The 25,436-nt window shown below is 29.7% G+C and overlaps 1 protein-coding gene across 1 annotated transcript in view; it reads left to right on the plus strand.

Moving 5' to 3' along the window:
* The first annotated feature begins 2,394 nt into the window (after positions 1 to 2,394).
* Positions 2,395 to 25,436, plus strand: part of PIP4K (phosphatidylinositol 5-phosphate 4-kinase) — a 53,369-nt gene continuing 30,327 nt past the window's right edge. Inside the window, exons 1-3 of the mRNA XM_067269282.1 lie at positions 2,395 to 2,474; positions 5,098 to 5,217; positions 11,491 to 11,640. Coding sequence (XP_067125383.1) covers positions 5,173 to 5,217; positions 11,491 to 11,640 — 195 coding nt within the window. The 5' untranslated portion in view covers positions 2,395 to 2,474; positions 5,098 to 5,172. The remainder of the gene's footprint in view (positions 2,475 to 5,097; positions 5,218 to 11,490; positions 11,641 to 25,436) is intronic.

The raw sequence follows: 25,436 nt of genomic DNA on the forward strand, positions 1-25,436 counted from the left end.
TAATATACAGAAAATAATACTTCTTTATAACTTAATTATAAAATAAATAAACTAAATTCTACGATTGGTCAATTTTGAATTATATTAAATGCTTATTGGTTCATTCAAATTTTTAAATAATTGAATAACGTATTTATATATTAGAAACAGAGCCGTGGCAGTGCATTGGCAACGGGGCAAGTGTTAAAGGCACGAGACGTGAGGGGTTCACATTTATATGCCCCAGACTAAAAAAATAATGCATAACTAAAGGCGCGAAAAACAACGCTACGGCTCTGATAGAAACAACATTATATGACTGGTATATTAGACTGTTTAATAGTAGACAGTTTTAAAGTTTTTGTATAAAAATAAATATACAGTATTAGAAATATATAACCAATTTTATGTTTATTAATTCAAGAATAAGTTAAATTCTTAAAGTTGAACGAGTGAGATAGTAGAGATAACAGTCTTTACTATTCCTCCCAACCGTTACTAAAAATATTTAATATACTATAGAAGAAATACATTAAACGCCACGTAATTTTAATGCTAATCTATTAATAAAACAATTCTAATAAAAATATATAGGCCTATACAATTTTTGAATCACGAAGAATCGAAAATCTGAGATTTGTCAATTTTAAATTATATTAAACTCTTATTGGTTAATTTAAATTTTTAAAATTTTAAATGATGCATTTACATAGGCCTATTAGATATAATTTTCAGTATTTAAAGTACAAATAATTTAAAATCTATTGATAACATAATTCTAATTACTGTATTCATAAAGACAAGCGTATCGAAAAAATACAAAGGATTCGATTTCAGTTATTTTAATGAATTTTCCAGTTACAATGCTATTTGATAACTATAATAAAAATCTGTATTTGACTATTAAGAGATTTTAAGATAGAAAACAATCGTTTATCTTATCTATGTGAATGCTTATTTATGAATGAGAGCACGACCTTCGAGAGATGACCTAAACATTTTCCTAGTACTGAAATTCCTGATATGTTTTCTTAAGTGAATTTAAAGCTTCAAGCTACAGTATATCACAGTATATATAAACTTATTTTCTCTAATTTGTAACCTATATGCTGTATACGGAACCGTCCGTTAATTAACTTATGTGTACAGTTTTTGAGCCACATTTGATCCCCTTCCTTCGTAGTGTGCAATGATGTACTTTTCACAAACTTCATCCCGTTTAATTACTATAAGAAAGTAGCAGAACCCAGGGATCCTTACTCTTATAAATAAATTGAGAAAAAATCAAATAAGTAGAGAAAAATATTTGAATGTGACAAACATACTTGTGTACAGTACATACAACTCTTAATCCACAGCACTAGTGGCTAGTGGTACACGGTCTCCCTCTAATGTCGGTTCTAGTACACTATTGATGTAAGGCTATATAATAGCAGGTAGGCCTACTATACAGAGACTATTTTATACAATGGCTTTTTAGGCATAGACCACCTAGATTTATATCTAGCTAGTATCCTAAACTTTATGTAACGTTAACTAGCGTGTAATAAGGGCTTTGCATTATAGTCGTTAATTATATATTTATATAAGAAACTTAACATTTTTATATTTTAACCATTAAACATTTGAACAGGTCCTATGATAGAGAGCCAACAAGTCCTCACATCTACGAGGAACCTCAAAAATCTACTTTGCAAATCATCGTCTCATCTATTAAGAAAAAAAAATATATAATCCAATTTTGTACATTTTTAATATAATAACCTTTGACAGGCCTCAATTGAAACTATAAAAAATATAATTTTATTTAAAAATACAGAAAAATCTAAACTAAACATCATTAATAAATTATTTATTATTTGTTAAAGATTATGGAGGAAAGTATACCTTAATTCTTCAAAATCGTATTAAATTTGAAGGCGAGTTTAAAGTATATTATCTACTGGAAGTCTGTGTGAGATACTAATCCATCCCAAATAAGACATTGGTAAATAAACAACCCTTTGGTCGTCCAGAGACTAGATCTAGCGCACGTGCAGTATCCCCCTCAACTTCCGTTTCCATCCCCATGTCCGAAGAGATGACTCAAGATTGAACAAACATACCGCGTATATCGTGTGATAAATTAGTTCTTAAATCAGAAAAATAAATAAAAAATATTCGACTAAAGAGTGCTTTATTTCCAATATTTTATAAAGCGTGTACGCGTTGATCTAGTCCGTTCGTACTTGTACAAATTTTCAGAAGCGTGTATAAAAAATATGTATATGATAATATACAGACTGGCTGATATACATGTTCAATTTCATTCGTCATCTTTAAAGTTTACAATAATATAAAACGGTATATTTTTATTATTTCTGTATTTACCTAAGATTTTGTTGTGTATGGTTTCCTTTCTGTCCGCACCACATTTCCGGTGGCAGCAGCAGTGCCAAGTAAGAAAAGTTTAATTTAACTGACACCATGTAAGAGATTTACGATGAGACTGGGAGGTACGTATTTAGTTAAACTATGTTCCATTACTGTCTGAAGTTTGGTGGTATATCAGGCCGTATTAACCACATCCTGCCACATTGTTGAAATTACCGGTCGTGTTGTGAACACCAAATAACCAAACCCTTAACACTTCCAAATCAACAAAACCAAGCACCTGTTATCTTTCACTTCACCCTTAGTTTTTAAGTCTAGCTGGTCATAAAAGTCACTCTGATGCTGTGAAAGTGAAATGTTTATACACAATGGACAGTACAATACTCTCTATCACTACTACCCAGTCTCAAGTTTTGATTTTTCTAAACCCATCTTCACCTTTTTTATATTTTGGCTGCCTTCCCTGTTTCTAAAAATAAAATTACCTCGTTGTTTGTCATCGGAAAATGTTTAATTGTGTAGTGTTACTCGAAAACATTTTAAAATAAATCCATTCTACTCTTTTAAGGGGTAGATAATTGCAAAAATGGAAGATTTTAATTAAGGATCATTCACTATATTTACAGAGGAGCTTTGTCCAGATGGTTTTGGTTCATTTTGTAGTTCAAATATATAGTCTTACTAGTGGAGGGGATGGGAGTAATAAAGAGACGTTTCAGAGTCTGAAAGTCTTTTAAGAACCCATAGGGGTTCTTCCAGAAAGGACCATTACTGTGGGCAGGTGGCGAAATTGGGATATTGAAGAAACATTTCGACTGACCCGTAATAAAAGCAGATAATGAACGTTTTTCTTCGTAAATACTTCTATTTAAAGGGCTCTATCGAAACTTTTTCGATTTTCAGTTAATAAGTAAATTAAATTAAATTCAAATAATAATTAATTAAGTAAAAATTTCAATAGGGGCCCTAGCATAGATCTATATGTATTAAGTAGGTTTATACTGGCCGTCGAGATAGATATTTTTCGTCCCCTGGCCCAGAGAAAATTAGGGGCTCGTAGTGATTCCTACCCTATAAAAATTAATATTATTTTTATTAACAGAAAATAAAATCTTTAAAACTGCTTTTTATTAATAAATAAACATTCTACGTATTTCATTCATTCATTCAAAATAAAATAAAAAATAAAAAAAACGTAAAGAGGCCCACTAAGGAGCAAAAAGGACTCGCTCTATTCCCAGGCCCCGTATAAACTATTATAAATTTATGGTAGACACTAGCCTACTATGAATTTATATAAACGTAATAAAGGTATGTTAAATATACTTATTTGTTCGTACCACTGATGCATCCAGAAATTTTTTCCAATAGGGTCCACATATTATTTTAATAGGCTACATTATAATAGTTTTATAGGAGGAATCCGGACTCCTCTCCTTCTCTCTTGTATGCGTCTATGCTTAGTACATTTTATTATATTTAGATATGTACAGTACATTGTACTAAGTGTACTTAGCACCCACTTAGTATAATGTACATACTGTATCTAAATATAATTCACTATAGTCACTACGCTACAGTCTTTCGTAATGAAGCTATTTAAAGATAAGCTACTTTATTCAACCGCTTTTGTTTTTGTTTTTTCTATTCAAATTATATTAAATTATAAAGTAAAATGCAAAGACTTTATAAAAATTACAGAAATTTTGTTTAAAAAATATATAAAAATCTAATATTTTTATGTAGATAACGCATGAAAAATAAATTGCATTTTTTGTTTTATTATATTCTTTTGTTTCGCGCTATTAGGGTCCTCGGACATGGATAAGTATACATTCCTGCGCGATCTGTGCATTCGCATAGGACCCCGCATTTCATTAATGCTGGATTAATGCCCCATGAAAAAGCCTCAACTTATATTTTATTCTGGGCCTGGCAAAAATACAGCAGGTACTGTATTGTATAATATTGTATTATACGATACAGACTTACAAGCAAGGCCGAAGTTAAGGAATTGTTATAATGAGACTTAATTGGACTCTTAGGCCTATATATTATAACATATAGCAGTCCCTTCCCCTTTATCAATTAATGACAAATTGAAAATGTGAGGCCCTAAGTTATAAACTCGTGACACGAAGCCCTAAGCTGCAGTTTGTTTAGATCATATGCGAACTCGCAAAGGATTTCTCAAGTCCAAGCATATACAGCAGTATAATGTAAAGCATAAACTTGTAAGAACGAGGCAAGGCGAGTCGAAATTTGCCTAATTCCTTGTACAATTTAAAACAGATGCTAATTGTGTAATTAAATTACATCGTATTCATATTGTTAACATTTCTTTTTTATTGACTACAATTGGACTAATTTTAAATAAGGGAATAACTTGATTATATAGTATTTACTTTTATGTCATGCTGTTTTTATGTACTATATTTTACAATGTAGTACATAGTAATTTCTATAGTAGTCAATTAGGTGACTCACGGAATATAAGCTACTTGTTAACAGGTGCAGACGAAGATCAACGGGACCGTTTGGTATACAAGGGTTCCAAAATTAATTATTATTTTTTAAGTCTAAAAACCATAAATGTTTTCGAGGCCTCCTAAATGTAAGGCCCTGCCAATATGTATAGTAAAACAATCCAGTTTTTAAAATGATTAACTGAATTTCTGTATACGTTTTTCTGTTTATTGGATTGAGAAATTCGTTGAAAATATATTTTAAAAATTAATTTTATAGATTAATTGATGGCTAGAAGGAAATTACAAGAAAGTTTTCTCGTTCACACTAGAAGACAGATCGTTTAGACACTGGATGAGAAAATGGCGTCATCCACGATATCAATGCGGAGTTTGCAGAGTGAGTTGATGTTAATTTGAAAAAAAAATTAATTGATTTTTTAAATATACAAATATTGTTTATTTTTATAAAATAATCTAAAATTATTTTAACCTAATTTCATGATTTTATTACACAATTAACGCGTTCAGCCCTTAGCCCGAGATATCTCGGGCAAGTTGTATAGCGTTACAAAAAATGGGGTCCTTTAGGACCCCTAAAAAAATTTTTTTTTTTTTTTGATTTTTCGGATGTTTTTCTAAGTATCCAAATTTTTTGAAAAATTTTTACCTGCGCGAAAAAATTTTATTGCGAGTTTAATTAACCTTTAATGACACGCAATTAACGCTTAATGGTTTTTTTATGGGATTTTTTTATAAAACTTTATTCTTCTTTCTAAAGTTCTAGTGCGTCGATTTTACTTCGGTAAAGTTATTTAAAGCTATTTTCTGATGTCAAAAACAGCATCCAATAGTTTTTTAATTTTTTTAATTAATAGATTTTATTATATATATCGTTTAATTAAGTCGGGGGGGTCGGAAATTTCAATTAAAATCGTAATTTTAAAAAAATATTTAGAAATATACCGCCATCTAGTATTCACCCTACTTTTTACCCTTCTCCTCCCGAGAGTTTCATGAGAATGTCCCGCGAAAGACGACACCAGCTGTTCTCAAGGTCATCCAGCTGTGTAAACAATGACACATCGGTGTCAAGTTTCGCGCTAAGGCGAGACAAAGGAAATTATACTTTGAAGCTTTTTCTTCAAAATTAACACATTTCTATAATTTTTTTTTCGTTTTTATGTTTAACTACATTAAAATTAAAAAGTATTTAAATTCGCCGGAGTCCCACAGGAGTTAAAGAAGGAACTTTATTATTATTATTATTATTATTTTTTTATATATCTGTGATGATTTTCCGCAGACATCTGTTCTTTCTTCGGATTAGAGTTGTCGTTTGTTAAAAGATACAATTCCGGATCTAAACACGTTTTTTTAAAGACAACTAACAACAGGTGGTTGCAGTCTAGACTTTCTCGTTCTCCCATTGGTTGGCAATTTAAAAATTTGAATTTAAACTAATCAATCAACGTTAATTTCGTTTCAATTAAATTATTAATTCGTAATTTTTTTGTTCTGGTATTTATTTAATTAAATATTTAGCTTAGAAAATACAGATGTATATTTTTATTTAACAAACATGAAACATTTAAATTAAAATTATTGCGTATTTAAATCACGTAAATGTATTATTATTTTTTTTTTTAAATTTTATAACCTGAATATTTAAAATATAAATAATGTAATAAAAATTATATAAAGTTAATAATGTAAATTTAAAATACTCATTAAATTATGATATAAGAATTTTATATAAACAGATCTTAAAATTACTGCTTTATTAATGTGTCGCCATCTGTTGGGATAAATCTATATAATCAAATATTGATAAATAAATATATTTTTAAATAACTAGGACTATTTGATTGCGTAGAAAATTATTCGATAGAATCAGATTATAATTTATTCATATTAAAAATATTTTTTTTATTGCAAAATTGAAATTCTACGTATAAATAAATACAACTTCGCGTGATAGTTTTTTATTCTTTTTATAAACTTAAAAATATTATTTATTATAATTTTAAAATATTTTTGCAATATTAATTTTTTATGATTTTATTGAAACATTCAATACGTAATATAAAAACATTTAGAAATAAGAAACCTTTTTTTGTGGCGCCATCTGTTATCGAAAATAAACGCGATATTAATAATTTTTCTAAAAACTAATTAATTATTAGAATTATTTAATTTAAAATTAAAATAAGGAATAAAAAGCAATAAATAACATAAATTAACATAAATGCATTTTATGTTAAAATGCATTTATTTTTATACATTTATTTTAAAGTGAATAAGTTAATTAAATTTATGTTTATCAACTAATATCAGTTTAAATATTTTATAATTAAGTATAATTTATTATTTTAAAATATCCTGCTTACAAAAAAAAAGTTACAAAACATAATTCACGTGACATTATGACGCATTAACACGTGATACAGTTCAAATTTTTAAACTAACAAGTAAGAAACACATCAAAGGATCGAACAATACAAGTTGTAAATGGCAATATTTTTAAAAGTATATTTTAACAAATTTTGGACCTAATAATACATTTACACTTGAAAAATCCAACGAATAACGGGAAAATTTATTACGAGATCGTTAATTGCGAAAAATTGTAAAAAAATTATTCCTAAAATTTGCAATTTAAACTGCATGACTGTTAAGAATATTTAGGTTTCGGCATCTCTTTTAATGCTGACAATAGCTAAATGGAAACTTTCAAAGAATTCGAAATCAGAAAATAATCTTTCTTTAGTAAATATAGTAAGTCTATATATTTTATAATATATTACATAGGTTTAAATAGAATTTTGACACGAGATATAATATACTATAGTATAGAATATAAACTTATTATTATACTATATACTTATAATATATAATACACTTACAGAATATTAATAAGTTATTATTAGAACCGAATTATCCACTAGGCACGTAGGGGGTCCCCGAAATTGGAAAAAAATAAAGCGATTTTACCGTTCCGGTTGCGTATCATAATTAATAAATATAATTCTATAGCTATAATCAAACGCAGTTAGTTTATGATGTAAAATTATGTCGAGTCCCCAATAGGCCATAGGCGCCTCGAGGAGTCTTAATCCACCACTGGTTATTATACTTTACAATATATATAGTGTAATAAAGTGAATTTTTTAACGGTATAATACATTTATTTACTTTTCTACTTTCTACTTACTTATGTAACTAAATATATTAGTAATGTACAGCACTTAAGTAATTTGTTACTTATCCGCTTACTTAGTTACACGCTTAGTTACTTATTTATTTAATTACTTACTTACGTGTCCGGATGTCATCGTAAGGGAATACGACAAATAAATTTGTTCATTAAAAATATTTTTATAGACAAATAAATCAAATATTATTTATATGTAATTTAGTCTTATTAACATTATAAATTATTAAGTATTTATCACAAAAATTTGTGTATTTATTTTAAAATTTTAATTAAGAACTGCTGCTTTCCCCCCTGAATATGCTTTTGGTTTATTTACAATACTTGCTTATTTACTGGTATACTTAATTTTGATATACTATTGTATAAGTTATAATAAACTTTTAAAAAATAAAAAAATTGCTTTATACTATTACTGTACTTATTACTAAAATATAATATATTAATTTATTCACTTATAAAATATTTAATGATTTAAAATACAATAATAGTAATATGTATGTTATTTCCGTTATAAAGTGATTAAAATTCATAAAATTTAAATAATTATATCATAAAAAATGTTTTAATGCTTAAATATACCTGTAGTAGCTATCAAGTAAAAGTTATTAGTATAATGACGAGAGATTTTACGAGTGATTAAAATATTACAAAATGAGTAATTAATTAAGGGATAATATATAAAATTATACATATATTTTGCTATTTTAAGAATTTAATGCGCTTTAAAGTTTACGGAATTAATGCACTTGCATAAATTAGGTCCTATATACAGTAAATTATACTGTACTACACTATACAGAACTATCCTATATAAATATATATATCCGTATGTGTATTAAAAGCATTATAAACTTATAATGAAGTATAGAAGATAAATAATGCGAAGTGCATAAAATAAAGCGTAAAAAAGTAGCAAAATTTATAACTTGATTGTATAAATAAGCACTCCGCATAAGCTTCTAGTCTTTTATTATCTATTAATTAGTAATAAGTACACGAACCTAGCCCTCTTCAGCCGTTACGTACAGTATACACATTTCGACAATATAAAAAATAATCTAATAAATGAAAATACAATATACAGATAAACCGTTGACATCGTGCGTTAATTAATGAATAAAAATCGGAAAGGTGTGTGATGTGTCTGAAATCATAACAATAAGGCCAGCGGGCTCTTAGTTGTTTATTACTAATTAATAAACATTCTACAGTTAAACGGTACAAAATATGGCTGTGAAAGAGAATATAAAGTCTTAAGTTTTAATGAAAACATATTTTATAATTTTTAAAGGTTTAAACAAATTGAAATGTTTTTATCTTTACGGGTGGACAACTCGACCGACAAAATGAATACAAAAAGTTTTCTCATAAGTAAAGCTTAATCTGTATTCGTTTTGTCCGTCAGGTTGTCTATTCTCACGATTTCTCATTAACTAGAAACGATAAAGATTTCGCGTATTGTTTTATTGTACGTAGGCCTATGATTGTCTATCCGTAAAATGTTATATAAAAACTATCAGAATTAGGCTAGAGATATTATTTGTCAAGGGATGATTTGGTATGCGAATACATTAAAAATTTCACTTGAATAAAATCCCTACACAATCTCACTCCTTAATTTACGAGGTGCCCAAAAGTCATTTAATTAACTGTTTTTATCTTTGTATGTTATTTATAATTTTTTATTATACCGTAGTTTGTATATTTTACATGGCTATATAATGACTCATTGTTTTTCAAAAATGATAACGGCTAATATTTAATATTAAATATGACGATAAATTAAATATTTTCTCTTAAAATGTAGGCCACATTTAGTAATTTCTCTTGTAAAAATTTCAAAATATAAAGATAATGAAAGAAAGTACGCATTATAGTTTTAGCTAGCTGAGTCATTCGCATATTTCACTTTGATTTGTCATATTATTTTTATAAATATAAAAAAAAATGATCTTTGATATAAATATTACAGTTATCACATTAACTTACATAAAATAATTTAATAATGCTTTATTATTATTGTACACGACAGTGACGTGTACAATAATAATATGGATATGTCGTGACATACGAGGCCCTTCGTTTCTATCAAATAATAATAAATTATAATCGACAGGTCTTATAGTATATAACCTAATGCCTCACATTACGACATTATAACCAGACATTAAGTTGTAGTGTCGCAACGTGAGGCCCTAAGTTATAATGCGAGGCCTTAAACTGTAGTTTGTTTAATTTATGTGTAAATTCGACCCGATCATCTTCTTACTATATGCCATACTATAGTTATTATCGATGGGTGCTATTTTCTTGTACAAATTTAAGATTGTCGAACCACCTTTTAAATTTGCATAAGAAAACATTGTTATAAACACAAACATAGATAAGAGAGGGGAAAAATAAAGTTTATTTGATTAATGTTTTAATATTTTTAACATAAATTTTATGGTTAATGTTACCTGTGGTTCCAAAATGGCGGCTCGTCTCTGATTCCAGTAAATAGAAGAAAGGAAACAGTGGGGACGCACGTGAGTTAGGTTAGGTTAGGTTAGAACGTGCGTCCCCACTGTTTCCTTTCTTCTATTTACTGGAATCAGAGACGAGCCGCCATTTTGGAACCATAGGTAACATTAACCAATTTTATTAAATATCGACACATGTTTTATGTTCCTACTCAATATAAATTTTTTCAATTTCTTTAAATTTACGAATATTTTTGTGTTTTAACTAATTTATTTTCTAGATTAAATATTGGACAGTCTCACTCAATTAGTGGATGGCGATGACCGATTCGTCTTCCCGATAAATGTTAAGTCTATCGGTATTACAAAAAGTAATTCATCAATTAAAAGAAGGTTCGGCTACGATGACATACAATTCATTCAAATTTCTTTTTTTTTGCTTATTTTTATTTTGATAAATCGTTTTTCCCCATATTTCTTAAAAATATATTCATTTATTTAATATTAATAATGCATAACGATAAAGCCAACGAGAGCAACTTTCTAATCTTTTCAAAATTAATTTCGCAGAACGCAATCCCGTACCGAAATTAGAAAAATCGAATTTTTATAGTAATTACTAGGAGCGAAATGACGTACACGCGACATTCGTATAATTCCGAACTCCGAAACAAAATTAATTTTTAAATTCGAATTAATACTTCCTTAAAATAATTAAAAATTTAAAAAACATAGCATTTTATCTCGTGTTTTTTAAATAAAAGAAAAAAAACAAATTTCTATATTTAAAATTTCTTAAATTATTCGGGCGCCATCTATTATTAAAAAGTGGGAGGAACGCTATAGTCACGTGTCTAGTTCGCATTGCACGATGGGAATTGTCATCGGGAAAACAGAAAAGCAGCCATCATGAGTCGATGCCGAATGGAAATTATTTAAATAAATCATTTAAAGATACGTATATTTAAAATTATCGTTTGTTTCTGTCCTGCAGTCAGTTTCGATGATGGCAGCGACCGGAATAACTCAACAAGGGAGCAGCAAATTGAAGAAGAAGCACTTCAAACCCAAATACCAAAAGACCAAGTTGTTTCGAGCGAATGAACCATTGCTTAGTGTATTTATGTGGGGTGTGAATCACACTGTAAGTACATAAATCCTTATTTATTTCCTTTTATTAACGTTATACATTAACATTCGATTTCCCTAATCACAAATATCATAAATCCATCTTAAACAATAAAATTCCCGTCAATTACAGGCTACGACCATCCATTAATACACATATCTGTACAAGTTAACTTTAGGTAATTTGTCTATGTAAACGTGTATACTATAATTACCTAAAGGTAATGTCTACCGTAAAACCAATTATATTATGCTTTATTCAAATTTCTTACTCTAATACTTCAAATTTTCTACTTTAAGTACAATTATAACTTTATATTATTCTTTTCTGGTTAACTTCATAATACGTATATTAAATTACTTATATATATGTAAACATTTAAAGCAAATAAACAGAGTTTTGTCTAAGTTACGAATTGCAGACTCTAGGTATTTTTACTTGATCTAAGCTGTAACATGAGAATAAATTTTTTAGCCTGTATAGTTTATATGGCCTGCCCGAAGATCGGTGCTTATGAATATATAATAAAATATGATTAGCAATGTTATATATAACAACTTTTATTATTACGGTCTAATATAAGTGAAAGACAGACACACCAATAAGCTTTCTATTATTAAAGTTACCTTATGTTACCAGAAATTCTTTATTAACCTCTCGACTGTTGTGGACTGGTTTGAACCTATAAAATCCATATTTATAAGAATAAAATACTTAAGTGAGAAGCGTGAGTTTTTTTCCAATTTATCTTCTCTAATTAAGTCTTTATTCTTTTGTAATAAGCCGTGTTTTGTGACGTTGCGGAAATGTCGTCCTTACTTCCGGTTAAATGTGTCTTCTTAAATTAATTTTTATATAGTATGTGTCGGTTAGATAAAATAGTAAAAATTTATGTTTTACATAGCCTATTTAAATACTCATAAGATGCTAAAAAATTAAAATAATGTTATATATTTTAAATAGTCACAATTAAATATATCGTAATTTTAATTATATAAGTATCTTTTATATTCAAGGGCGATAAAGAAACTTCTTAAACGGTAGGCAACGAAATCCCTTTAGACCTTCACAACATTTGCGTACACCTTTTGATTTATTTTAAAAGTTTGTACACATTATATACTAATTAAAGATATTAAATCATTTTATATCTGCAATGATTTATCTGATTAGATTTTAATCTAAGTTCTGTTTATTAATTTACAGAAAATAGATAAAATACTGGTTTACAAATAACTATTGTATATTTTCTGGAAAGAGAAAAATAACAGAAGAGATAACTTAAGAAGTTTAGATGTGGCTATCAGTTTTATGATTGATTTAATATCGTTAACGGAAAAATAATTTACACAGATTAGATTTCGACTATTATTAAAGTGATTTAGTCGATTGATTTTTGGAAATATAAAACAATTTTCTTTTTATTATTTTGAGATTTTTAACAATTAAATTGCAAATAAACTCTCGTAAGTTGATTAATAAATAAAACTTGTAAATGTGAAAAAATTGCTGGAATATTTTTATCAAGTTGTTATTTAATCTTATCTGATCAAAAAGTAAGTACAATATTATCGTGTCAAAATTGTATACTTGTTCACCTGCTGTCTAGAGCATTGATTTGGCTTAAATTTTTACTCAATTTTTATAATGATTTGAGCTATTAATGTACAAGTATGCTATTTAAATTTTTGCTGCTTAAATGTTAATAATAATTTAACTAAAAAAATAACATTAAAGTTACGAAATGCCAGTTTTATTCAGTTACTTCAAGATTGTACAAAAAAACCAACTATTGTAGAAGAATAGATTTTTTTATATACATTTCTGAAAGGAAACTCTGCATAATTCTTCATTAAACTAATCAATTATTGCCAAAGATGACAAAATTAAAAATATATGCATCTAAATCAAACGTTTCGATTGTCTTTCCAAGTTTGCAGTGATTATCCCTACTTAACCTTTGTTCTTTATCTAAGATTGAATAGAACCGAAAGATCACCAACAATTGATTATGAAATTAATTTTCAATAAATTGTTTAAATAATATATTAAAAAAAACTTTAGTATGTTTGGTATTTGAACTATGTTTTTCCAATTCAAAGGCACTCTTTATGAACTGTTTTTTTTTTAAGGAACAGCTGATAAGAGTTATGAGCAGGGGGAAAAGGATTCTTGTTATGTAATTATGTAATAGAGATGGAATTGTCAATCCAGTAACAGCTGTAACTATCGTATGAATGACATTTGACCTTCAATCTGTCGTCGATACATTTTGCATCTACGAACGATTCTTTTCATGGGAAACGACAATTATTAATGCTAATTAATTATTAATGGAGGAAACGCGAAATCGCAACCGTCAGTTTCAAAATAAACTATTCGGCCATTTTTTCTTTTTTTTTTTTCAGTTTACTAGAACGATAGACGGGATTTTTATTTATAGAATTCAAGGATTTCTACATTTTTAATTAATGCATTCGGAAAATGAATCGAATTCTTTCTTCCTTTCTGGTATCGATTTCGTATGGAAGTGTATTAAGTGATGTATAATTTGCTGCATTAGGATGGATTTTTTTTTCCTTCTTCCTCTTCTACAGAGCATCCGAATTTTTATATTCTGGAAAGAATAATATACTATTTTTAGTTGTTGTTTACGCTATAAAGTTGAATGTGCTTATAAAAAAAGGCGTTACAAACTGTATACATTCTGTCCAGTTACATGCATAGGTTTCTACATAACCTGTATTTGAAATTCATTCTCTGCTTTGTTACTCCGAAGATCGTTATCGATAGAATGTATATCGATTAATTGAATGTATATATATATATTTTTTACTGATTAAAGGGTAAAAATTCTGGTTGTTGCACCTAAATAAATTAAATGATGGTTCTGGTACAGTACTTTTGACCTTGGTTTTTTCAACCAGCCGTATCGCCATTGAATGAAAGCTGCTAGTTACATTTTTCCTCACTTTCTTTTATTATTCTAAAATTTACTTTAGAAGAGGAAAGTAAAAGATAATAATAAAATATTTATTTTTATCTATAAAATTACTTCGATATAAATATTTTAAATTATATTCAGACCCTTTCATATAAATGTTTTTAAGAGATGAATTTTATTCGGTAATTTGGTGAAGTTTGCTGCTGTTTTACGAAGAAAATTAAAAGTAAAATTAATGATTTAATTTTAGAATTAAAATTCGATTTTTAAATATGTTTGACTTTCTTTTTTTAATATTCGAACAGCGTTTAAAAGAGTACAGCTACATTTATTAAAGATTTATTTTTATGTGACACGCATCATCTTTGCATCGGTTATAATGCTACATGGCGCATATCCTACTTATGCCGGCTAGGATGACTTATATGCATATTTGAAACGAATGATGTGTAAAATGAGTAATTGATCGATGTTTATATACTTAATACTTTTCGTTTGTAGTCAATGACAACGGGGGAGAAAATCAAAAGCGTTTGGGGCAGACCAAACCATTTTTATTTTTTATTGCCGTTTTCCTGAAATATCTTTTTAAATAGATGACGATTTTGTGAGATTACGTACTTAACTTTTTATACTAATTATTATAATTTAATTTATTCCATTTTATTCATCTTTTGGAGGGGAAATTATACACCGTTTTCGTTATATTAATATTTTAAAGGTGTAGTTTGCCCGTTTTTATGTATAATTTCCCTTTATTCTCATGTATCTTTAAGTATCTTTATAATTTATTTGAAGGAAGAAGAAGACTTTCTTTTCGTGCAAAATTTTACCCAAAGAAATAAAATGCTAAGGAAAAAAAAACACCTCTATTGAATATATTAAAATTACGAGAGTGCATTTTAGTTTAATTTTTAGCTCCGATAATCACACCCGCCCTTCTAATTAATAATAAATTAGTATTAAGTGGCAATCCCGAACAGTTAAATTTGTATTTAAGTGCATTTTAATGCCAGTTGGGGGGGTAAACATTTCTGGTAAACACTGTTTCGTGTGTATTTATTGAGGGCTTTCCGCTTTTTCGAAAGTTTTAAAAATATTCCGAATGAATGAACCGGTCGACAATTTAACCCACGCATTTCTTCGAATTTGAAACTTAATAGATAGATACTTCGATTGTAAAGTTTTCAAGGATGCCGCTCCCAAATCCGAATTTACAGCGTTTAGATTGCATATTGATCCAGACTGAGGGCAAAAGCCTAATATACCACGACATAAAATACAGAATAACAATCCCGTTTCATTCTCTGAAGGATAAATACGAGAATGTAGGCGAAGCAGAATCTTGTCACCTTTTTTAAAAGCACGATTTGAGTATGTTTAATTCTTCTTAACGAATTTGTTTCAATTAAAATACTATAAAACAAGATAGAAATGCATAATTTATAATATACTGATTGGTTGGTTGGAGGCTGATACAAAGTAACTTCGAAATTGTAGTTTGTTGATTGGCAGATCCGACAACTTCATTCGTTGTTTATCTTCGTTTTCTACTAAACAGCTATTTGTATAGTCTGTAGAAACTCCGGTTAATGTTACCCTAGGTGCCAAGATGGCGGTTCGTCTCCGATTCCAGCAAGGAAACAGTGGGACTCACGTTCTAACCTAACCTATTCTAATAAATTACCATAATTATTACCAACAAAATTATTAGAATAGGTTAGGTTAGGTTAGAACGTGCGTCCCACTGTTTCCTTGCTGGAATCGGAGACGAACCGCCATCTTGGCACCTAGGGTAACATTAACCGAAACGCCTAACTTTTTAAAGAAATGATAAATAAAAATAATAGTCATCGTTCATTAGTGTTCTCTTCGTAGGATGGTGTATGATTCAGTTACACGCTGCTTGTGTTTATATGCAGCTGTTTTTAAGTTAAACAATTGTTTAAGATCAATACATTGTTACCCAACTTCAAGTTTTTAATAACTCGAGATCAAATTTCTAGCAAAGATTTTTTTTTTTAAAGTCAAAAAATGCTATGATTGATGATACGACAGTCGATTATAAAAAAAAGCTTTTATTAATTTCAACCCTTTTTAATTCAGAATAAAAAAAAAACATTTTTATTGACGAACCATTCCGTATTTCCTTACAGTTAATTAAATTTGGTGCAATTTTATACGAGACAACTTCAAAAATATTTTATTGACAATAATTTACATCTTGCATATGTAAATAGTCTGTATTTTTATGCAAATTAATTAAAAATTGTGGAGATTTTAATGGAAAAGTGCAACTTATTCCTCGAACGTCTCGTAGGTAATTAACTTGGGAAATTTTAAAGTAATATATTTTAACATTTTCTATGATTATTTAAATATTTTCCGAGAGAATTACTTCAGTTGATATTCTAACAGAGCACTTAAGTGCGAATTATGAAAATGCTGGCATAATTAAAAATATATGTACAGTACATACATAATTAAATGAAAAATATATTTAAAAATTAATTAAATGTCATACTAATATCGATTTTTATAGTAAATTTTGTACAGGAAGGAGTGAAAAAACCCGCATTTTCGAATTCAATTTAGATGCAGAAATATGTAATATTTAAAATATAAGCTTATTAATTACGTTGCAACTAAATGAAACAGAATTATTTCCGTTTATTAAAGATACTTTCACTATATTAATTTATCGGATAATTTACGAACAGCTGCAAATTAATACTTCTAAAATATCGATTTACGTTATTAACACAATGAATTTTTTTTTTCTTCAGATCGATCGGCATTTAAAAGCGGAGGAATATTTTTCATGAAACAATTGTTGTATCATTTAAAAAAAAAGAAAAATCAATTTTATTTCATATATTGCATCTAATATATGAATAATTTGCAAGAATAAGGATTTTTTTTACATGTATTGTACATATCACTAAGCCCTACCACTAGGGGTCAGGTTGAGCTGTTTTGTCAATGGCGCCATCTTTGAAGAGATAAAAAAACGCATTTTTTAAGATTAATTTTTCAGTGCAGCGTACGAGATAATAAGAGGATTCGAACCTAAAGAATTGTTTATCGTGTCCGGGTCTGTAGTGCCAGTCACCTGGATTGTATCATTTTTGAGGAAATTAGAATTGCATTTAATAAAAAGATTTTGGGTTAATGTAACCCTTGGTGGCAAGATGGCGGCTGGTCTCCGATTCCAGCAAGGAAATAGTGCAACGCACATCCTAACATAATCTAACCTATTCTAATAATTTGGTTGCTAATAATTATGGTAATTTATTAGAATAGGTTAGGTTAGGTTAGAACGTGCATCGCACTGTTTCCTTGCTGGAATCTGAGACCAGCCGCCATCTTGGCACCAAGGGTTACATTAACCGGATTTTTTTTGTTTTGATATGAATCGAAGAGGTACTTCAACTCATGTTCTTCTCGGTGCTGTTTGGCTTTGATCTCGCACTCGCCTGGGCTTCAAACATTTCTCATAAATTGCTCGTTTCCCATTTTGTTTCGTGCGTGTATTACGGAGAAATAAACCTTTTACTTTTGCAGAATTTTTAACGCCTTATTTTAATATAAAGGGAGCCTCAAGAAAGTAAGTGTCCCGGACCGCTGAGAAGCCCGTGGTCACTTACTTTAAACTTAAAATTGATATCGTTAATGACAAATTTTAGTAAAATTCAAATAATAGACGTTAAGAATCATACATTTCTTCGGTACTAAATATAGTTTCGACATTCATTTTTTTCTATTGATGAGAGTTTTTAAACAGTTGTACCGTAGGAACACGTTGTATTCCTACGGTCAACTTCAGAAATCTTAATTTTTTAGAAGTTTAGGCATTCTTAAGCTTGTGTGACTCCAAAGCTGTAATACATAAGGAGGCCCTCTACCACGCAATCATAAAGTGTGAGGCCCTAACTGTAGCTTTATAAAGTACCACAAGAGATTTTTTTGTTTATAATACAGGTAATACATTTTATTTATTAAAGAAGGATCCTTTAATGCAACAGTTTTTAAAATTTCATCTTTTGATGCTCGATCAAACAAACGGTTGCATACCGATGGTTTGTTCTTACATTAAAAACAAGGACAGCTTGTTAAACGCAGGTATACTGATAACAGTGTACTTGAATTAAAGTAAATTCTCTTATCAGGATGATTTATCCTTTTCAAAATTTATAAATAACTTTGAACAATGTCGAAATATTTATGTTTTTGTTACGTTTCTACAATACGATTCTTACGAAATCTTTGTTTCAAACGGATTACCGTTTTAAACAAATTCTATATAATAAAATAAAACAAAATCCATTTAAATTGAGGATTTAATAAAATTTGAAGGGATGATTTTTTTTTATTTTTTTTATTTTAACGATTCCATTCAAAAATTGTCAGTTTTATTTTAAATTTGGCTCCTCCAAGTGTCATAAATCGCTTTGAAAGAGATTTGACAACACTTACAACCATTATAAAATACAATCTGATTGTTGGGCTGCAATTTGAAAAAAAAAAAAATGTAGACCTATAAACTCCCTGTCGTCCGTCTGGCTGTCTGTCCTTTCTTAATCTCGAGAACGGAGTTCGCTAGATGAAAATCGAGACCAGATATGGAAAGATTAGAGGCAGAAGGCTCCGATTAACTATATACGAATTTCCGGTCTAAACTGGAAGTCACGTGATTACAATTCAAAAGTTAGATGCATAATGACTTTATTGCTAACAGGAAAAGTATGATGTACAGTACTACTACAGTACGGGGTCAAGATACTATCAATACTAATTTTAGATGGAGAGTATATATTTTAAATTAAATAAATTAAAAAAATATATATGATTAAAAATTGCAGCCTGGCATTGTGACGATGTCACAATAAAAATAATTTTTCGTTTCGCGTAGAGATTTATTTATTCTCTGAACTTTGAACTCGATGAACTCTCAACTTACTCACACGTGGATCACATTATAAAGAAGCGTAAAACTTCAGCACGTTTGCTGCTTTGTTCAGGGATAGTAATTTTTGATTGAGAGCGTTATCTTCTTTGCAAATAAATTTAACGTTGTGATAAAACATGGCGTTTAGTGATTACGAACAGATCAAAAATCTAAATTCAATATCAAATTATCGTCGTAACGATTTGACAATTGAGTTATTCGATGATTTAAACTCCCGAAAAGCAACAAAAACAGAAAAGAAAGTGTATAAGTTTGTATTTTTAAGAGTTTTTAGAGGCGGTCCATAAACGACGTCGACACTGGAAGGGGAGGAGGGGATGAACAAGTCGGACAAAATCGGACGTCCGTTTTATTTCATTAAATTTTACACAATTTATACATTTTATTATTCATAAAGTGGTAAAGATTTCGACGTCCGAAGAGGGGAGGGGGTTACGGAAACTTGGAAAAACTAGGACAAGAGGGGGGAGTAAAAATTTCAATAAAAATGTGGTGATAATTTATGAACAGTCCCTTCAGTTTAACGGGCTGGATTTAGACTTACGTTATAGCTTAGCACCGTATGAGGCCCTTAAGTAGGGTGATCCTCTGTTTTTATAACATCATAAATACTAGAGAATGGAGGAATTTCAATGAAAATTTGTTTTATTCTCACATTATTGACAAAAATGACCTTGTCCTACCATCGTAAATAGTTCGTTTCGACACCTCGCTGTAAAATGTCGGCATTTAGTTTTTCCTATCGCATTCTGAATTAGAATAAAACAAACAGTTATTTATTATGACATGGTCACAATGCCGGGCTGCAATTTTTAATAATAATTTTAATTTATTTAGTTTAAAATATGCTCTCTCCACCTCAAATTAGTAGTGGTTTGCCCCTGTACATCATATTTTTCCTGTTAACAATAGAGTTGTGCCAGTCATCTGTTTAACATCTTTCAAGGGAAAATTTTTGAATTGAATTAACGTGATTCTTCCGATTTGCATCGGAAGTTTGTATATAGTTAATTGGGACCTTCTGCCCCTAAGGTTTCCATATCTGGTTTCGTCTTTCATCTATCTAACTTCGTTCTGGAGATTAAGGAAAGACGGACGGACGGACGACGGTGGGAATTTATAAGTCTATTATTTTTTTCAAATTGCAGCCCAATTATTTAGAATCTTAACTTAGGGGCTGTCCATAAATGACGTCTGCACTGGAAGGGAAGGAGGGGTTTATGACAAGTGGGACAAAATAGAGGAAAGGAGTTGAACTTCAATTAAAATAGACAGCTTATGCACTTTATTACGCACAAAATGATGAAGGTTTTGATGGAGATTGAGTTTTATTGGATGTCGGAAGAGGGAAAGAGGAACTTGGACAAACTGGGAGAACGGGGGAGAAGGATTAAAATTTTCAAGAAAACTGCAGATGTAATTTATGGATAGTCCCTTATTATAGAATATAATTTCTAGTATTTATAAGAATTAATTGCTATTTCTATCCTACATATAATCGATCTTACACTAGATACTTGAGATATATTTTTATTTTTCTGATTTAGTTTTGTTTATAGTTTAATTATAAAATATAGAAAAGTAAGTTCATTCTCTTTATAAAAGGACTAAATTGCATAGTAAACAGTAATTTTGTTTAATTTATCGATGAAAATCAAGTTATATTCACCATGTAAATGCATTAAATAGGCTTGTTGTATAAATCTCTCACTTGAGTAAAAAAAACAATTCTTTTTTATAAAAAATTATTCTTAATTATGTTTTTTAGTGATTTATATTAAACATTCGTTTCACTCACCGAGTAAAAACAAATAACAAATATATTTGTTATTTCGCTTGTCAAACTCATTCTCTGCTGTATCTAGAACAATCTGTTAGAATGACATTGGCAGTTTATGGTTATTTTGGGCCTAGATAAACAAGCTTGCAAGCATCTTTTTATATATGTTTATACAAAGCTCTATCGTATGATACATGAGATTGTATAGTGTTTAGCTAGGCTTTGAATCAAGAATGTGAGTATTTGACAAGAATATACAGTATAATATTTGTGTTTATTTAAGAGCTCTAAAGCTTGAGTGGACTTGAGAGGACCCTTTTTAATGTAAAGCAATAATACACAATACTCAATATTGTTTAAGATATAAGATTCTAGTTAGTACTGAATTCTGAATATTTGAGACTGAGTATCCGCAACTAAATATTTGTGTGTATCTGAGAGCTCTAAAAGCACGATGCCCTAGACAAAAGCTTGGGTAACCTACATCTAAAACTACCACTGGGAAAAGATTTTGATTTGATGGGATATGGCAATGCAACACATAGATGATCTGCTTTCTATCACAAGAGAGGACTTTCTATAGTAAACTGGCCCTATTTAGGTGTTAGACACATGAAGGAAAAACCATAAAACTCAACACAACGGGCTGTTGGTTGGGCACAAGCCGATGTTATCAGTGTTCTATGAGTTTATTCACGTGGCCATTAGTGGGCCTGTGAAAAGGTCTAAATCATTCAGCAAAATAATGTAATAATGAGGTCTCACTGATACACAGCACAGCAACAAAAGAACAACTCACAACTTACTGGTCTTCTCTTTGGTCTAGTGCTGTTATGCACAATGCTGATGCTGACTGGATCGAGGAGGCAAACAAAAACTTGTACAACATACCAACTATGCCCTGTGCTGAAATAAACATACACAATGTCGAATACACAACTGGAAGACACCTGGTGTAGACAACATTCACAATTTCTGGTACAAAAAGTTTACATCACTGCACCAGGAACTAGCTAAACATCTAACACACATCGTCATCAATCCACAAGACATGCCAAATTTTCTTACTCGGGGCATCACCTACATGAAACATAAAAACAACAATACCATACACTCCACACAATACAGACCAATTCCATGTCTTCAACACTCTACAAATTATTGACATCCTGTATCGCAAACAAAATATACAAACACATTGAAGAACACAACATTCTTACGGAACAACAAAAACATTTCTGTAGAAATTTCAGGATGCAAAGAAGAGTTACTCATAGATTCGGTCATTCTACGACAAGCACACAAACAACACAGATATATACACATGGCATATATAAACTACAGAAAAGCATTCGACAGCTTTCCACACAGTTGGCTGCTACATATTCTACACATGTACAAAATACATCCATCACTCATTGCATTCTTCCAAAACACTGTGCAGCACTTGAGAACAACACTACATCTCGGGATTCATAACACTTCCATACAAACAAACCAAATATTCATTAGTCGAGGGATTTTTCAAGCAGATTCCTTGAGTCCTCTCTGGTTCAGACTAGCCTTGAACCCATTATCCAACATGTTAAACAACACACAATATGGCTACAATATCAAACATGAAAAGCAACACAGTTTACACTGTCACATCTCATGTACATGGACCAGTAGAAAAGTGAGTTTCAAACTATACAATTTTATCAGAATTGGAATTTGTGAATGTCAAATTAAAGATATTAAAAATATCATTAGAATTCTCGACGAACTTATGTTTTGATCTTCTCTCCTTACAGTATTTACTATGTCAGTATTTAAAGAATTCTTTCGAAAAGTTAAAAACAGATTTTTGGTTTTTAAAACTGAAAAATTTCTTAAGAAATCTAAATTTTTCTTCCAAATTTGATTAGATATTTTATATAATCAGTTTTGTAATGTTATAACAATTATTTAATTCAAGAACAACGTATTAAAAACAAGAGATTACATGTGTGGTATTCAAGGCTTTTGATTGGCCATTTTGGATATATAATAGCAATATTTTTTCCAATGTAAAAAAAAAGAGGTAATCATACACTAAGACTCAATAAATATACTTTCAGATGTGATTCCTTTTGCATAAACAGTTTAGTCAACAAATTCATTCTTTTTATAAATCAGCATCTGATACTTTCCCTTAGTCTGAAAAATAAGTGAAAATAATAAGGTGAATCTTTGAAAAAGAATAAGCTGAATGGTAACCAGGAAAATGTACTTTAATTAATGTTTGCTAATAATCTTTTAAAAATTTTGTTTTATAATTATATCATCTTAACTAATCATTATTATTTAAGATCAAATGTGGATGAAATTTCTGCACTTCATCCACACTTGATCAATTTTGAGACTTTCAGAGCAGTAGGCCTTGCCTTTACTGCTCTAACAATTTGGCCATTGGTTGAAATATATTGTAAATATTATGAATAAAACAATATTTTTATGTTTAAATTTGGATCTAATTGAATGAAATTAATTTTGGCTCAATGTCCAAACAAAAATAGATGATAAAGAAAACAATTATATGGATTGGATCATTTGAATTCAAGTGAAGAAAATTATAGCAAAAACCTTTTAGAAACTTAAGCAATTTGGTACCACTCACTTTTCAGCAGGAATTGACAAGAGAATAATAAATGTATGTCCTGAAAGCCTTGAGTTTTTCCTCAAAATATATTTGTTTTCTAGAAGTAATTTCAATTTTCTTAGGGGCTGTCTATGTGTGCAGTTATGCAGTTTTTGAGCCACTTTTGATTCCCTCCTCCTTTCCTGTTGTAGTTTTGGCAAACTCCCTTCTGTTTACTTGTGTGTACAATAGTTCATGAAATCCTTGACATAATAGAAACAAGTTTAAAAATATTTGCAAAGATTTTTTAACGACGATAATTCATTCATATAACTAATAAGTAGACTTAAAAGAACAAATTTGTATGCCACAAATACCACTAAAAAAGTCCGTGTAGACAATGTCTTGACCATTTGCCTCCCTGTTGTGTACAATGAGTATATTTTGTAACCAGGGCCATCAAGATCTTTTATCTGGACCAGGGATAAGTAGATCCCTTTTGGCTTCTCCATAGGCTCCTTTTAGCCATTATTTTTTAAACAAATGAAATACAGTGGGTGATCGGTGAACATAATCCATTCCAAAACTTTGTTAGCTATCCGAATTGTTCGTTAACCAATTATCGATTTACCATAGGTTTTTATGAGAATTTGATTAATTCATTCTGAAAACTCCAAAAAAATAAAAAATATATACTTTCTTACTACGTTTATTTATATGTAATAGTAAAAATACGTATATACACAGTCTTCCATTTTTATTAGTCATGTTTTTTCCATTTGTGGGGGTTAAAGAATCTGTCTAATGTTGATTGCTTTTCTCTCTTCTTCAGGATTTTTCAGAAGTAATTAATAGCATTGCAATTGTAGAGATCCCTAAGCCTATTAACCTCAACTTGGTTTGGATGCCATTTGAAGACATCCTCCCACTATGCTATTAAAGATCTTTTGAGGAAGTGGGAGGATGTCAGAACATCCTCCCACTTCCTCAAAAGATCTTTAATAGCAGATATCGGCATTAATCCTCGTTTTCAGAATAAAACATCTCGTCGAGTTTCTTGGTGTTCTTCATTCAAGAGTTCTTGGTGTTCTTCTGTCATCAGATCAGTTTCCTGTTCCATTATAAGCTCTTCAATGTTCTTTATTTCTCAAATGTGGTTTTTGTTACTTCTTAAGCTGTTTGAGTCTTCTTGATTATACTGTGTCTTTCTTAGATAAGATTGAACTGCAGCCTACTGTAAACCTATTCAAACCATACTGCCCAGCAGCATCAGACATCTTCTGCACACTCTATACCTTTGCTATTATACTCTCACCTTTCGAAGGTAAAAACCCATGCAAAACTTAACGAGTGCCCACCCGACAGTCTCGCAAATACTATAAAAGAATTGTTTCTGTCAGAAAATAAAAGACTGGAATTATAAGGGAGAGTTTCAAAGTTCGGAGGAATACTATCCGATCAGTATATACCGAGTTGAGCATTGGTGTCTCCCTTGCTCCGAAAAGTTTCGAATTGTTGC

The sequence above is a fragment of the Centruroides vittatus genome, unplaced genomic scaffold (genome assembly GCF_030686945.1).
Source record: "Centruroides vittatus isolate TY-2023 unplaced genomic scaffold, ASM3068694v2 contig_349, whole genome shotgun sequence".
NCBI lineage: Eukaryota > Metazoa > Arthropoda > Arachnida > Scorpiones > Buthidae > Centruroides > Centruroides vittatus.